This window comes from Chenopodium album, chromosome 19, assembly GCF_948465745.1.
Source record: "Chenopodium album chromosome 19, dcCheAlbu1.1, whole genome shotgun sequence".
Taxonomy (NCBI): domain Eukaryota; kingdom Viridiplantae; phylum Streptophyta; class Magnoliopsida; order Caryophyllales; family Amaranthaceae; genus Chenopodium; species Chenopodium album.
The window spans coordinates 6,858,024-6,871,901 of NC_137852.1; the positions used below are offsets into that span (position 1 = coordinate 6,858,024).

The 13,878-nt window shown below is 31.9% G+C and overlaps 1 protein-coding gene across 2 annotated transcripts; it reads right to left on the minus strand.

The window, feature by feature from the left end:
- Positions 1 to 1,400: 1,400 nt before the first annotated feature.
- On the minus strand, positions 1,401 to 4,126 carry LOC145594729 (uncharacterized). Of its 2 annotated transcripts, none has more exons than XM_081651064.1 (3): positions 3,708 to 4,120; positions 3,409 to 3,535; positions 1,401 to 3,059 (listed from the first exon to the last, which is right to left on the minus strand). In XM_081651064.1, the coding sequence occupies exons 1-3, from the start codon at positions 3,711 to 3,713 to the stop codon at positions 1,708 to 1,710; spliced, it is 1,485 nt and encodes a 494-aa protein (XP_081507190.1). In that variant the 5' UTR covers positions 3,714 to 4,120; the 3' UTR covers positions 1,401 to 1,707. The 2 variants fall into 2 exon arrangements, with proteins under 2 accessions (XP_081507190.1, XP_081507189.1); XM_081651063.1 differs by having other exon boundaries at positions 1,402 to 3,059; positions 4,022 to 4,126.
- Positions 4,127 to 13,878: the final 9,752 nt, after the last annotated feature.

The following is a 13,878-nucleotide window of genomic DNA, read 5'->3' on the forward strand; positions in this document are numbered from 1 at the left end:
GCTAAAATGGATCTCATTGTGATTAAATATCATCCATCAATCAGCAGCAACTTGTCATAGAGCTTTTAGCTAACTAACATCAATAAAAGACAATAGCTTCTTGTTTCATATCTGCAGTCCAGTAATTTTTTAAGTGTACCTTAGTCTTATGGTCTTTCATTATTTTCTTGATTACCATTTTTTAAAATGTAATAAACCTGCTTCATCATTATTAGAATTAGTTTCTAATAGAATACACTTATTGTATGGATGACAACAAAAAAAATAGGAGAACGAGGAGTTAGCAACACCTTGGTATCGCAAGTTGAAATAATGAATTCGATTTAAATAAATTAGGAAGTCCCAATTTATCAAATGGTAAAATCGTAAATAAAACAACGCACATGTCCAGTCAATATGACATTTTCTTAAATATATCAACAACAGTGGAACCTATATATAATAAAAAGTTTGATAAACTTATATTTTAGGGTTATTATGGGCCACAGAATTCAAATTCAGCATATTGTTTTGATTATGGGCCGTAAAAACTGGGGCACCATTGTGTTTTTTTCATGTTTAAGCACATACGAAGTAGGAGCCAGTAGCCACCCAATATAGTAGCCACTAGCCAGCTAGTTTTACAATTCTTATGCTCTTTTCAACTTTATTGGAATGGACTATTTACTTCCTCAGTTTTCTTTTAGATGCAATACACACTTTTTCACGGTATTTAAGTAATGTGGGGTTCACATGATATAATACACTTTAAAATGGGATGAGTGGTTGTTAGGAGTGTAATTTAGTGGGTCATGTGCTTTATATAGGAAAATAGTATAGTTTTTTTCCAAAATTAACTTTCCTTTTATAGTGTGTTGCAAGTATTGTGACATTTCCTTTTTAGAGAAGTGTTGCAAGTAAAAGAAAACGGAGGAAGTACATATCAATATTAGATACGAAGTATGTACGTGTTGTTAATTTGATGGAGAATTAAATGTACCAAGAAATTCTCATCGTGAGGAGGGTTTTTTTTTAGTGTCTTCTATCTATTTTATCTTAACAAGAAAAAAAAGGAGAGGATTTTATTACTATTATTGTTGTTGTTGTTGTTTTTGTAGTAAATTGTGATGGTGGTTGTTTTTGAGAGAGAGTGTGTGTGTGAACTAATTGACAATATAGTCTGGAAAAAAAATTACAAATTTGGTCATTTGTTCTCTAATCATGATCTAGGTTTGGGAACGTTAGTTTTGGTTTGTTTAGGAAATAAGAGGAAGTTGATTCTCATATGTATTGTTTGTTAGATCTCTTCAATTCATCAGTCAACATATCTTAATTATTTTCCTTTCAATTCACTACAGTGTAGAGTTCAAACTTCGATTTCTCGATCGAAGGAGAATAATCCGATATGAGAAGCAAAGGAGCCTAGAATTTACAATTACATTGTCAATTAATAAGAAATAACTTAATCTAGAGTAAGAAGACTTTAACATTTGTACTACACAATTTATTCTTCATTCATTATCATCCATACACTCGTAATGTACATACATTTGTGAAGTGAAGTGAAGCTAAGTTAACTTCATTCCTCCCAAATTTTAGAAATCATGTCTTCAAACAAAGGCATATTATATAGCAACTAGCTTAGCTTGTCTAGTTAAGCTTACACACAACATCAATGGTCCGATCAACACCAATTACAAGCGCGCTTACATGTACGTACTTGCAACTCTACTTGGGAACCCAAATGACGGTGTCCTCAGCAGGTGGGAAATGGCAAATATGAGTACTTCCTGGCACAATCTTAAGAACATTTTTCGCGTAATTGTCCAAGAAATCATTTGATTCCATGTGACACGCGACAACTGCTTCTATTTTGGTACCATCTTTGCCTTCTAAGGAAGCCATGTAGGATCTTATTGTGTTTGTTCTATGGCAGAAAAACACGGCGTAAGGGTAGCCCATCTTGTGGCAAACCACGGTCTCACGATCATCTTTCACGAGTTTTTTCAACCCCTTGATTGTATACTCCGTTGTTGAGTCTTTCTCTACTTGTGTTGTGAGTGCTTTGACATGTGTACCAATCATGGAGATAACATAGTCTACCATGGACTCGAGTGAGGTCACACATTTCTTCTCGACTCCTTCGATTGTAGGCTCCTCGCAAAGCTCGATCCTCTTCGAGAGAACATAGGCCTCTTTGGATTTAGGGTCTAAGGAAAGAATTTGGAGAGTTTCTTGAACTTTATCGGATGAAAAGGGTATTTGGTTGGAAACTTCACGAGGTAAGAAGAAACCCTTTCTAGTGCTTTTTTGGAAGTGTAAGGTCATCTTTTTCCCTAAGTAAAGATCTTTCTCTACAAAGAAAAATTGATCTTTGGTTGCACTATTAGCATCATCATCATCATCAACATGGGATGACTTGGAATTATCGACGTGTATAACTTTTTTATCGTAAGTTAACAATCCGCCGTAGCTGTTGGTAGTTACTAATCCTTGCTTATTTATATCACGTTTTTTATTGTAAGATAACAATCCATCATAAGCATTGGTTGTAACTAAGCCTTGCTTATTATCAATGTGCTGACCTTTTTTATCGTAAGATAATAATCCATCATAACCATTGGTTGTAACTAAGCCTTGCTTATTATCAATGTGCTGACCTTTTTTATCGTAAGATAACAATCCATCATAACCATTGGTTGTAACTAAGCCTTGCTTATTATCAATGTGTTGACCTTTTTTATTGTAAGCTAACAGTCCACCATAGCTATTGGTAGTGACTAATCCTTCCTTATTATCAAGTTGTGAATTTTTTTTATCATAAGCTAACAACCCCCCATAACTATTGGTGGTAGCTAATCCTTGCTTATTATTGAATGGTCGGCCTAATTTATTGTAAGCTAACAATCCACCATAGCTGTTCACATTCACTAATCCTGGGTTATTATAAAATATATAGCGTGAAATATAAGAAAGTAAGGACTCTTTGTTATTGTAGGATAGTAGTCCATTGTAACCACTTAGGCTTTCCAAAGAAGCTTTGCCTTGAGATAACAACTTATCCATTGGTTCGCCTCCGTCTGCATAATATTCAATGTAATAGAAAAATTAATAAGAATTTTTTATAAAAAAAATACGAGTAAATGAATGAATATGTAATGGAAAATCTATATATTACTCCAACCTCAGCTCCATTCTTTTTTGTTCATGTTTACGTTATTGAAGTTCCCAATAACTTCAAAATAATGTAAAAAGTAAAGTTTGGAATAACAATCGAAACAATTCAAACACGAAAAACAAAAAAGAACGAGAGAGTATTTAATTTGTAAAAATAAAATTTGGCTTTTTAATCGTGAAATTTCTAATAACATGAAGAAAAACACGGATGAAATATTAATTATTTAAAAGATATATAGTATTGAGACAAACCAGATATTGGAGGTCCTGCCACCAGTGATTGCTGGATAGATTTAGGCATGGGTGTGTAAGGCAGCTTAAGTTTCCAGTATGCATTTGGAGAAATTGATGCAGCATTTCCCAATCCCACCAAAGCAATCTAGACAACAATTAATAAATATATAGATAATTATGTAAATTATACAAAAGTTATATTATATATATATATATATATATATATATATATATATATATATATTTTTTTTTTTGAGGAAAGCTGCCGAACAAAATCATTAATTAAGGGACAAATTAAAGTGTCCGGGAATACATACATACATGGATATTTCCCTAGGGCAGTGCTCTACCCATACTTGTTCGACACCACTAGGAACGATCTTGGCAAGATGATGGGCTACACAATTGCCATCTCTTTTTACATGAGACTTCGTATATGATTAAAATAACATAACTTGAATTGTGACCTTCTATGTTAAAAGACCAAATCAACTAAAGATTTAAATTGATAGTTGAAGTCCAGTTTTAGCTTAGTTTATATATTTTATCGTAAATAGGAAATCATCGTACATAAATAAACAGTTTAGATTTTTTTTTTTCTTCTATTAGTATGCATGTATAGAAGACTTACCAAGAACATATAAGAGAGGATTAAGAGGCTATTTGCCATTATAGCTACGAAACTATGTATGAAATTGTTGTTAAAGGGAGTTTAGGGGAGATTATTAGATTTAGGCTGTTGTGAGTCGAACTAGTATACTGTCACTCTTATTTATAGGAGTAGTTATGTCACACGCTGATACATCGATAAATCCAAAAACAATTTAAGGGTTTAATTATAGGAATAATTATATAGAACCAAATATATAATAATTGTTTAATTGGTATTCAGTTATTTATGCTAGACAATATAATAATTTGTTTAAAAAAAGACTAGAGAAAACTATGACAAGTAAATGATGCATGTAACGATCCCATCTTTTGAGTATCACTTCTTAAATTTCTAAACAAATAATTAAAATGGAAAATTCTACTATGGTCCATTTCAAATGGACTACCACTATACTTAAATCTCATTGGATGATTTTACCTTTTTTTTTAAATCATGGTCAAACCTTATTTTAGGTAATTTCTTTTTTTATTCTTTTTTGTTTTTCCAAAATTTAATTACTGTATTTCCAAAATTCATTTTTTTAATTTTCGAAATTTATTTATTAAATTCAGTTTTTAATTAAATAAAAAAACAACATTTAATTTAAAAAATAAAAATAAAAAAAAAGTTCATCAAAGTTCTTCGTGTTCTTCGTTGTTCATCAATGTTCATCGACATTCTTCAACGTCCTACAATTTTGTGCAACAAATCGATGAATTTCTCAACGAAATTAAGAGTTACAGTCGTCCATCGATGAAGAAACTGATTGAGAAGAACAGCATTCGTGCGTGGATGGAGAAAACGAAATCGGATTTAAAATCCCGATTCATAGCGGCGTTATTATGAAAGAATTGTACAATATAAATCATCGGATGCAAAAACATCGAATTTATGTATTCGATCAACAAATTTTGAATTATTTCGTTGATATAGGTTATTCAACAAAAACAGTTAAGAAACGGTATATATTTTATTCGAAACGCTGTTTGATCCAAAATATTTGAAGACGAATTACAATTCGTGTTTGGGTGTAAGGAATTAACATACGTACATATTAGACATTACCTATTATATACATCTTAAATATCAAATGGCTATGCCCCTACATTATGTTGGACATTACTATGTAATTTAAATTAACGTGTGACCAATTGTTTTAAATTTTACCTATACGTACAAAAATTAAATTCAATCTTGTCAAAAAAAAAAAAAAAAATTAATTCAATCTTTAAGGATATCTTTCAACTTAGAAATATTATTTAAATACATTTCAATCTCAATTAATAAAAGGATAGTTTCTAACAAATATAATCCCCCCTTGTTTATGGAATGAATATAAACCGTATTTATGGAAAAGGAATTCACCAAAAATCAAATAGGTATTTACCTGCGAACACACAATTAAATGAGTATTGGATATGGTCATAACATGTTTTGGACATCACCAATGCATAGTTACAATTTCTGCTATCTTTGTAATAAAGTTAATATGCTAGTTCAAAATTGAAATAAGTCCATTTATTTTGTTCCCTACATAGGAAGCTACCAATTTTTTCTTTTTTTTTTGTTCGAAACAACCAATTTTTAGATTATAATTTGCGCAATTGGGTAGTTGCTTGGTTTTATTTGAAATGAACCATAGTTTTTATTTATTCATACATGTTTTGGCCCAAATTCACTTTTACTTGTAAAAATTAGTTTACATAATAATAGGTAATGACAAGATAATAAATATGCTAAATCATAAGTTTATTCTAGTTCAAAATTGAAATAAGTCCATTATTTTGTTCCCTACATAGGAAGTTATCAATTTTTTCTTTTTTTTTTTTCGAAACAACCAATTTTTAGATTATAATTTGCGCAATTGGGTAGCTGCTTGGTTTTATCTGAAATGAACCATAGTTTTTATTTATTCATACATGTTTTGGCCCAAATTCACTTTTACTTGTAAAAATTAGTTTACATAAAAATAGGTAATGACAAGATAATAAATATGCTAAATCATAAGTTTATTCTAGTTCAAAATTGAAATAAGTCCATTATTTTGTTCCCTACATAGGAAGTTATCAATTTTTTCTTTTTTTTTTCGAAACAACCAATTTTTACATAATAATTGGTTTTATCTGAAATGAACCATAGTTTTTATTTATTCATACATGTTTTGGCCCAAATTCACTTTTACTTGTAAAAATTAGTTTACATAATAATAGGTAATGACAAGATAATAAATATGCTAAATCATAAGTTTAGTACTTGTAAAGAGCAACGCGGTTAAATAATGAATTGAAATTTTCAAATTAATTGGATTTCAAAATTGAAAAATGAACGCCCATGATTTTCGGTTATCAGTTACAAAACTACAATTTATATCCTTGACCTGATTCTATAAACATAACCACAAAAAGGAAAAAAATCAAACAAATCATATAAAAAAAAAATGGGGGATTCACTACACTCTGGAGGTTCATCTATTAGTATTGGCGGATTTATGATGAAATGTGGATGTGGTGTTCCCTCTAAGATTCGAACAGTGACCAAGCGTAACCACAACAGGGGAAGAAAATTTCGTGGATGTGGAAAATTTCCGGTAAAATTTCTAAATCCTCTCGTCATTTGTTAAATGGTGTAGAGATTGGATTTAAATAATTTATCTAATGAATATGATTACGTGTACGTGTAATATTCTGTTCATTAGGGTTGTAATTACGAATTAGGGTTTTTAAATATGTGTAAATCGCAGGAGGTTGATTGTGGATTTTTCAAATGGTTGTACGATGATGTCGGTGGATGCGTAGAGTGTGAGATGATGTCAAAGAGGTTGAATGCAATTGAGAAGGAAGTTGAATCTCTTACTGTGAAGCTAAACAAAGTGAAGGCAAAAAAGTCACAATTTCATGAACAAATAAGCGACTTGAAAAGCAAGCTATGTCAATCGAATTTGGAGAAGAACAAACATATTGCATACACAATAGCGACTTTGTTTGCAATGGTTATATCATGGGCTATGTTTGTGGTCAAATTCTACTGAATGATTTACCTAATGCAATAAGACTCATTGTGAAATCACTTATACTGTGGGGCGTTCGTTATTTAAATTATAAAAAAAAAAGTTTATGTAATGATGTATTAATTTAGCACTTTAAATTATTACTTTAATAAATCGTGTTAGCATAGGAAAATTGCTAATTGAGTGCATCATCCATGACCTTACATAATTTTAGACTAAATGGAAAAATTGTATATCCATTTTAAGTTCAGAAGATGGGAAAATAATGAAAATATTAATGAATAAATTAGTAATTATCATGTTTCGTACATAACACAATTTAATTGAATTTGGTACTTAAACGCGAAGTGTAGAAACATAACACATTTTAATTACATGTCATTAGTAGAATTTTGCCACATAGGGCCAAATATATATTTAGACCTACAGAATATATGAGGTTAAATTGTCTTCACATAGCACATGAAACCACAAAATACTTGAGAAAAAAAAAACAATTGTTCCCAGTTATAGATATCTTTCTACAGCAGTCGATAGCATAACCATAAAATACTAACTAAAAAAAACAACATAAAAGTCGATAGCTTAATCATCACCAAAGTCATCATTTCCAGAATCAGGATCAGATTCACCATTACCACCATCACCAGCATCATTGCCTCCCAGGTCAGCATCAGGCTCATCATCATCCTCATCATCAGCTTCCAAACAATGTACAAAAACAATACAATTAGTGCCCCTTAATTGTCAGGGTAAAATAATTCGGTAATATCAAGAGTTTCATTATATCATTACATATTAATGTTTTGAACATAAACTTTAGAACGAGTTCAACCAATATAAGTAATTACCAACATATAGATTGGCAATTACAAAAAATAGTCAATAAGCAATTACAGATCATGGCAATAACCAACAAGGTATATGGGGACTATGAAGCTTAGTAAAACAATTATTTTTAATTAATTGCTAGTATGAGTGAGATTTGAAATAAAAGGTTTTGTCAAAAACAAAAAAAAAAAAAAAAAAAAAAAAAATAAAAGGTTCTGTTTTACTATATAGATCATAGGTATTAACATACATATAGATATGAAATTACCAATTACATAGAAAGCATAAAACATAAGCTTGATTTACATAGGTATTTATATACTTATGTATATGCAATTACCTATTTAATAATAACAGATCATAGGCATTAATCAACAAGATTTATAGGCACAACAAATTAAGTCTGACATAAACACTATAATGTAAATTAAATAATTTTAAGTAGAATAAATACCTGGAGCCTCATTACGAGCGTCTAGCATTATCTGTGCACTCTCTCGGATTTCACTCATAACATCAGCAGTGAATAGGTCCGGCCGCATACGCTTAAGCATTTCTTGCACAACGATGCTCTCAAGTGTTGCAGCGTCTGAAGGGGCTACGTCAGCATCAACATCATCATCATCATCAATATCAACATCAACTGCCACCTTCACTGCTGGTTCGCGTCTACGTATAGGTGCACGCTTGACCCCTACTTTAACCCACTTATTTGCTTTGGTATCAAATTCGTACCCCAAAGCATTATTAACGGTGCTGTCGTTAAACGGCTGCTTTGGACCAGATGTCTCTACTTCCTCAGATAAATCAACATTAAAATGCATAAAAATCTTGGTCAACCACATCCCATAAGGAAGGAATAGACCTTTCTTTGACGATCTTTGAGTAGTAATTATGTAGTCAATCATCATCCTCGGCATATTCATTTTGATACCAGAAAGTATAAAGTACATGACCAACATGTCTAAGTATGTCAAGGAGGACAGTCTCCCATTACGGCAAATAAAGGTCCTGAAGAGAATCAGATGAAGTAGCTACATGCTTGACTCTTACCATTATGCTACAAACAATACAATAAATAAATAACCAAATCAGAAAGTTAATTATTATGAATGAACTCAGAATCCAAGTTGAAATTGCCAGCCACAGTGAAATACAACAAGGGTCAAGAGTACACATAACAGGAAGTTAGAGCATATCATTTAGGTAATTACCAAAATCATGATGTGTAATTACATACCTAATCTAACAGGTCATTATTTTATAACATAGATGATTGGATTTCATTTACACAGATCATGGGTATTAATCAACTCAAAAAATGGATAATGCATATTTAAGTCAGACTTTCATTTGAAATGGCAAAACAGACCCAGCAAAAATAAGGGATTTAGCAAACACAAGAGCATAAGCTTTCACCAGCTGTCAAATACAAAAAGGAATTAACCAAAACAGGAAATAGTAATTACCTAACCAATATTTAAGAACATTCAACTTTAGACACATAGGCAATATTAGATGCTTGGATTTCCTATGAAATGAAAAAATGTATAAACAAATACAATTAAGGGTCATTGCAAAACCAAATCAGAATGCCATTTGAAATGTCCAGGCAGATTTAACCAAAATGAGTCTCATCATAGGTAGACAGAAAACAGAAGCTATGATCCACCATCAAATTTGTAATTGGTATTAACCAAATCAAGAAAGAGTAATTACAATCCTAATTAGAATTTTGAATACGTCGACCAATTTCAAATACCCCAACTTAATTTATTTCCTTTTATAAAAAAGAAAAAAAATATAAAAATAAATACATCGATGGTTTCTTTATACGTGATTTAACATATTGTAATGTTTGGCATTACATATTCATGCTAAAGATATATTATGTATTTAAGTTGCATATATATATATTTTATCAAATATGGTTTCACCTAAAGGAGTATATGTCATTACACATCTGTATGATATGTGATTTGTTAACTCTATGTAACTGCTCTACTATTTCAGAAAGAGGTGGAGGCAGATGAAGATTCTGAGGAAAAAGAAAAAGATGAGGAAGCTCCAAAGCCCAAACCAAAACCAAAGGGCAAACAAGGAGCTGTGAAAAGGAAGATTGATGTCGAAGGGAAGAAAGAGGAAGAGAAGAAGGGAGTTCCTGGGGCCCCCATGGAAGTTAAGCCCCCCACCAAAAAAGGAAAGACATCGGACCAACTAGAAGCAATGGAAGTGGAAGAAGAAAACAAAGAGGCTGCAAGTGGAGACGAGGGTGAAGAACAAAGCGCTGAAATTACCATTTCACGCATTGTATCTTCAATTGAAAATCCCTTTGTGCACAATGTCCAAGAGCCACATGCTGATGTTGTTGATAGAGGTGAAGTTGAAAAAAAAACCGATGAGGCTAAAGTTTTTTCGGGTTTTGGCATTGAATCAGAAAAGAAAACTGAAGTTGTGGGACAGGAATCGAGCAGTGTGATTGTGGCAGAGGGTGTGATAGGGGCAGAGGGTGAAGATGTTGCAACATTGAAGCACACCGACGCTAGCGAGGAGGTGGATGATGAGAGTGGCAATGCAAAAGAAGGTGAGGATGGTGGTGATCAACCTATTGCTGCTGCCATCAATCAACCTCCTGAGGCTGGTGGTGAACATGTTGAATCTGCTACCACCGTAGGGGCTGGTGAACAAGGTGGTGATGGGTCTGTTGGTGCATCTGATCCAGGTGGTGATGGGTCTGCTGTCAGTGAAGCTGATCCAGGTGGTGATGGATCTCTTGTCACTACAGCTGATCCAGGTGGTGATGCTCCTGATGCCTCTGCTACATGAAGTTAACTTTGAAGTTTTTGTTGTTGAACTAGCATTAACATAACCTAAGTTTGGTTATTACATATTTTGAATAGCTGATGTTGTATTATTGCGTTCATGGACAAGTTTTTTTTTTTTATTAGCACAAGTAGTAGTAGTAGAACTCTGTTTTTAAAAACAGTATGTATTGTTATATGAAACATCCTAATGTTTAAATGTTTAATGGTTTGGGCTTATTTTTTTTTGGTGCAAAATGGTTTGGGCTTATTAAAATTGTAATTAGTTGAATTGGATTAAAATAAATATAAATAAAGAAAAACAACAAAGAAAAATGTATGTCCAAATGGTTAGCATCTTTAAATTATATGAAAAAAAGAATCAATCCACAGGGCCTATAACTAAATACAAAAACATAAACAAGAAGGAACAAGAAGCAGCACAACAGCTTATGTATTTTAATTTTTTTGAAATTTTTTTAAATTGGTAACGTCATGTATAAATATAGGACATTGCCCAATCTTTTATATTAACAATATAGTGCAGGTTTTTACATGTTAAAATAATCAAGAAATCAATCCACATGGACTATAACTTAATAACAATAAATAAACAAGAAGCAGCAAAACAGCTTATTTGTTTCAATTTTTTTATTGTGTATCGTCATGTATAAACATAGGACATTGCACAATAATGTATGATAATAATAATATGAAAAGATAGGCTGATTGATGGGACTTGCCCAATCATGTATAATAAATAAATAAATAATTAAATGAATAAATAATTAAATAAAATAAAATAAAAAAAAATAATGATAAAAAAAATTAAAAAAAAAAAACAAAAAATAAGAAGTGTAATATGTTTCGGTATTGTCCATATTGAAAATAAATCATTGCATATGTGTATATATACATTCTAAACAAAAAAAAAAAAGATTAGCTAATGATGTCTTTAAATATTATAAGAAATTGGTAAATAAAAAAGAAATCTTGTTACAACACGTATTTCACTTGTGTACTGCCCAAATATGTTCGAGACTAAACAGTATAATTAGCCCCGCTCAAGCGGAAAAATCACTGCACAACCTTTTGATGTTGTCATCGATATTATGCTCGCTGGTAAGAAGCTTTGCCAAGTACTTTAACCGTTCAGCACGCATTTCATTTGTCTGTTCAATGGCACAATAATAAAGAGAATTAAATTTATTGCTATTACAATATTGTAACTTTCACAATTAATAAAGTTACAAAACATACTGAATATGTAATGTCCTTCATGGCCCTGATATCACCACACTCGATGTACTTCAATACATACATTCCACAATCACGACTAAAAAGAGGTAGGAAATAAAGTTAACTTAGCAATATAGATTAAACTGATGAATATTTGGGTTAATGCTATGATGTTAGATGGATTTACCCATGTGGTTGCGTATGAACATCTACAAATTGATGTGAAATAACTGTATAGTCTTTGAAAAATCGACCCAATGGATTTCTTCGTGTAGCATTGCTAGCATATTTCATCTGTTCTCAATTTCATAAACCATTGTAAACAAACAAGAACAACAATAACATTAAGGCTAACACACAATCAGATAGTTACCATATCCATTGAAAGAAGCATTCGGCTATTAGTATTCTCTTGTGGATCAACGATGTACACCATTTTATCAAAGACATGATATACTAGTAGGAACCAATTTGGCGCGCCTAATTCCGTAACTGGGATGAATATCTGATGAACATACATCATTTAGTGACGCACATACCATTAAACACATGCAGAATTGTACCAAACAAAAAAGGCACAAACCTGTTCAATCTTGTCGAGATCTCCAGACGGTACAAAGGGTTCAAACACTTTGTACCAGTAATTAAGAGTAGATTGATTTATCATATGCTGGCACCGTTCATCTGATCTCATTACTATAGTCTGGATATCGATGCAGTGTTTAAGTAAACTATTGTTATAAATCATAATGAATTGATATGTGTAATACTAACTATTGTGAATACCTGAAATATTGCCGGCAATATGAGCTTAGTTGGGTCATTTAATCCCATTACCAAATCATATAAGTACACATTTATCAGCTGCATTTGAAGGGAGAAAAAAAATTACAAAACAAATGACATATAGGTTAACATGTCTATGATCATTGAACTACTAAGGGTTAGAAGATTACGATATATCATACCTGAGCAGATAGAAATCTATCTGGATACAAAGACCAAGATTCACCGATGGTCAACCTGATAATTGGTTTATTTTTGGCACAATAGAATTCTTCAGAATGCCGTTCTTTGTGAACCATGATACATATATGTTTCTCCAAGGATGTTAATTTTGATACATATTCAAGAAATAAGGGAGTTGGAGAAGAATGCTGATATTGAAACTGATTCACATCACCATTATCATCACAACCTTGTACTTTAACCTTATTTGTTGGTCCCTACGTGTTATGCGTAGTAATTTAGATAACAATGAACCATAAGAAAATAGGATAATAAATTAATTATGCAATAACCAGTACTGTGTTTAGTCATTGCTATAAACAAATCATTTTATACGAGATCACCTCTCTGGTAAATGCATTCGTCATGCATTTCTTCTGCCTCTTTGATTTTGATAACTGGGCCTGAAAATAATTTTTTGTATGATGTCACTTATTTGGATCAAATAGAGTTGAATATCAAATTAAGAAACATAAAGGAAATATGATATGATTACCAATTCTCCAAGAGTTTGATTATCCTTCTCAATGGAGCACGTTGGAGTTCTTTCATGAACAGGTGTATGTTGCTACAATACACAGTTAGCAATACTTAGTAGTCAGTAGAAAAATTAAATGTTAAGGAATTATTCATGTCTATTACCTTCTCCAATTGTGCTTTTGATTTGCCCTTATTTCCTTTTTCTGGCTTTGAGGACGGTGAAGCCTTTATCAAATTTAACAGATGTAATGACCAAAATATTAATGAATGTTTACCATATTTTAATGTAATGACCTATTGGTAGTGGGATATTCGGTCGTTGGACGATCACCCTCAAGCCAAACACTATTTCTACCTAAACTAACCTAAGACAAGTCTAGGGCAAGTAAAGGATCGTATCCACAGGGAATGGGTATGAGTACACCGAGAATATGAAACGGTTGTAATCTAGTTCGGTCACAAATAGGAGG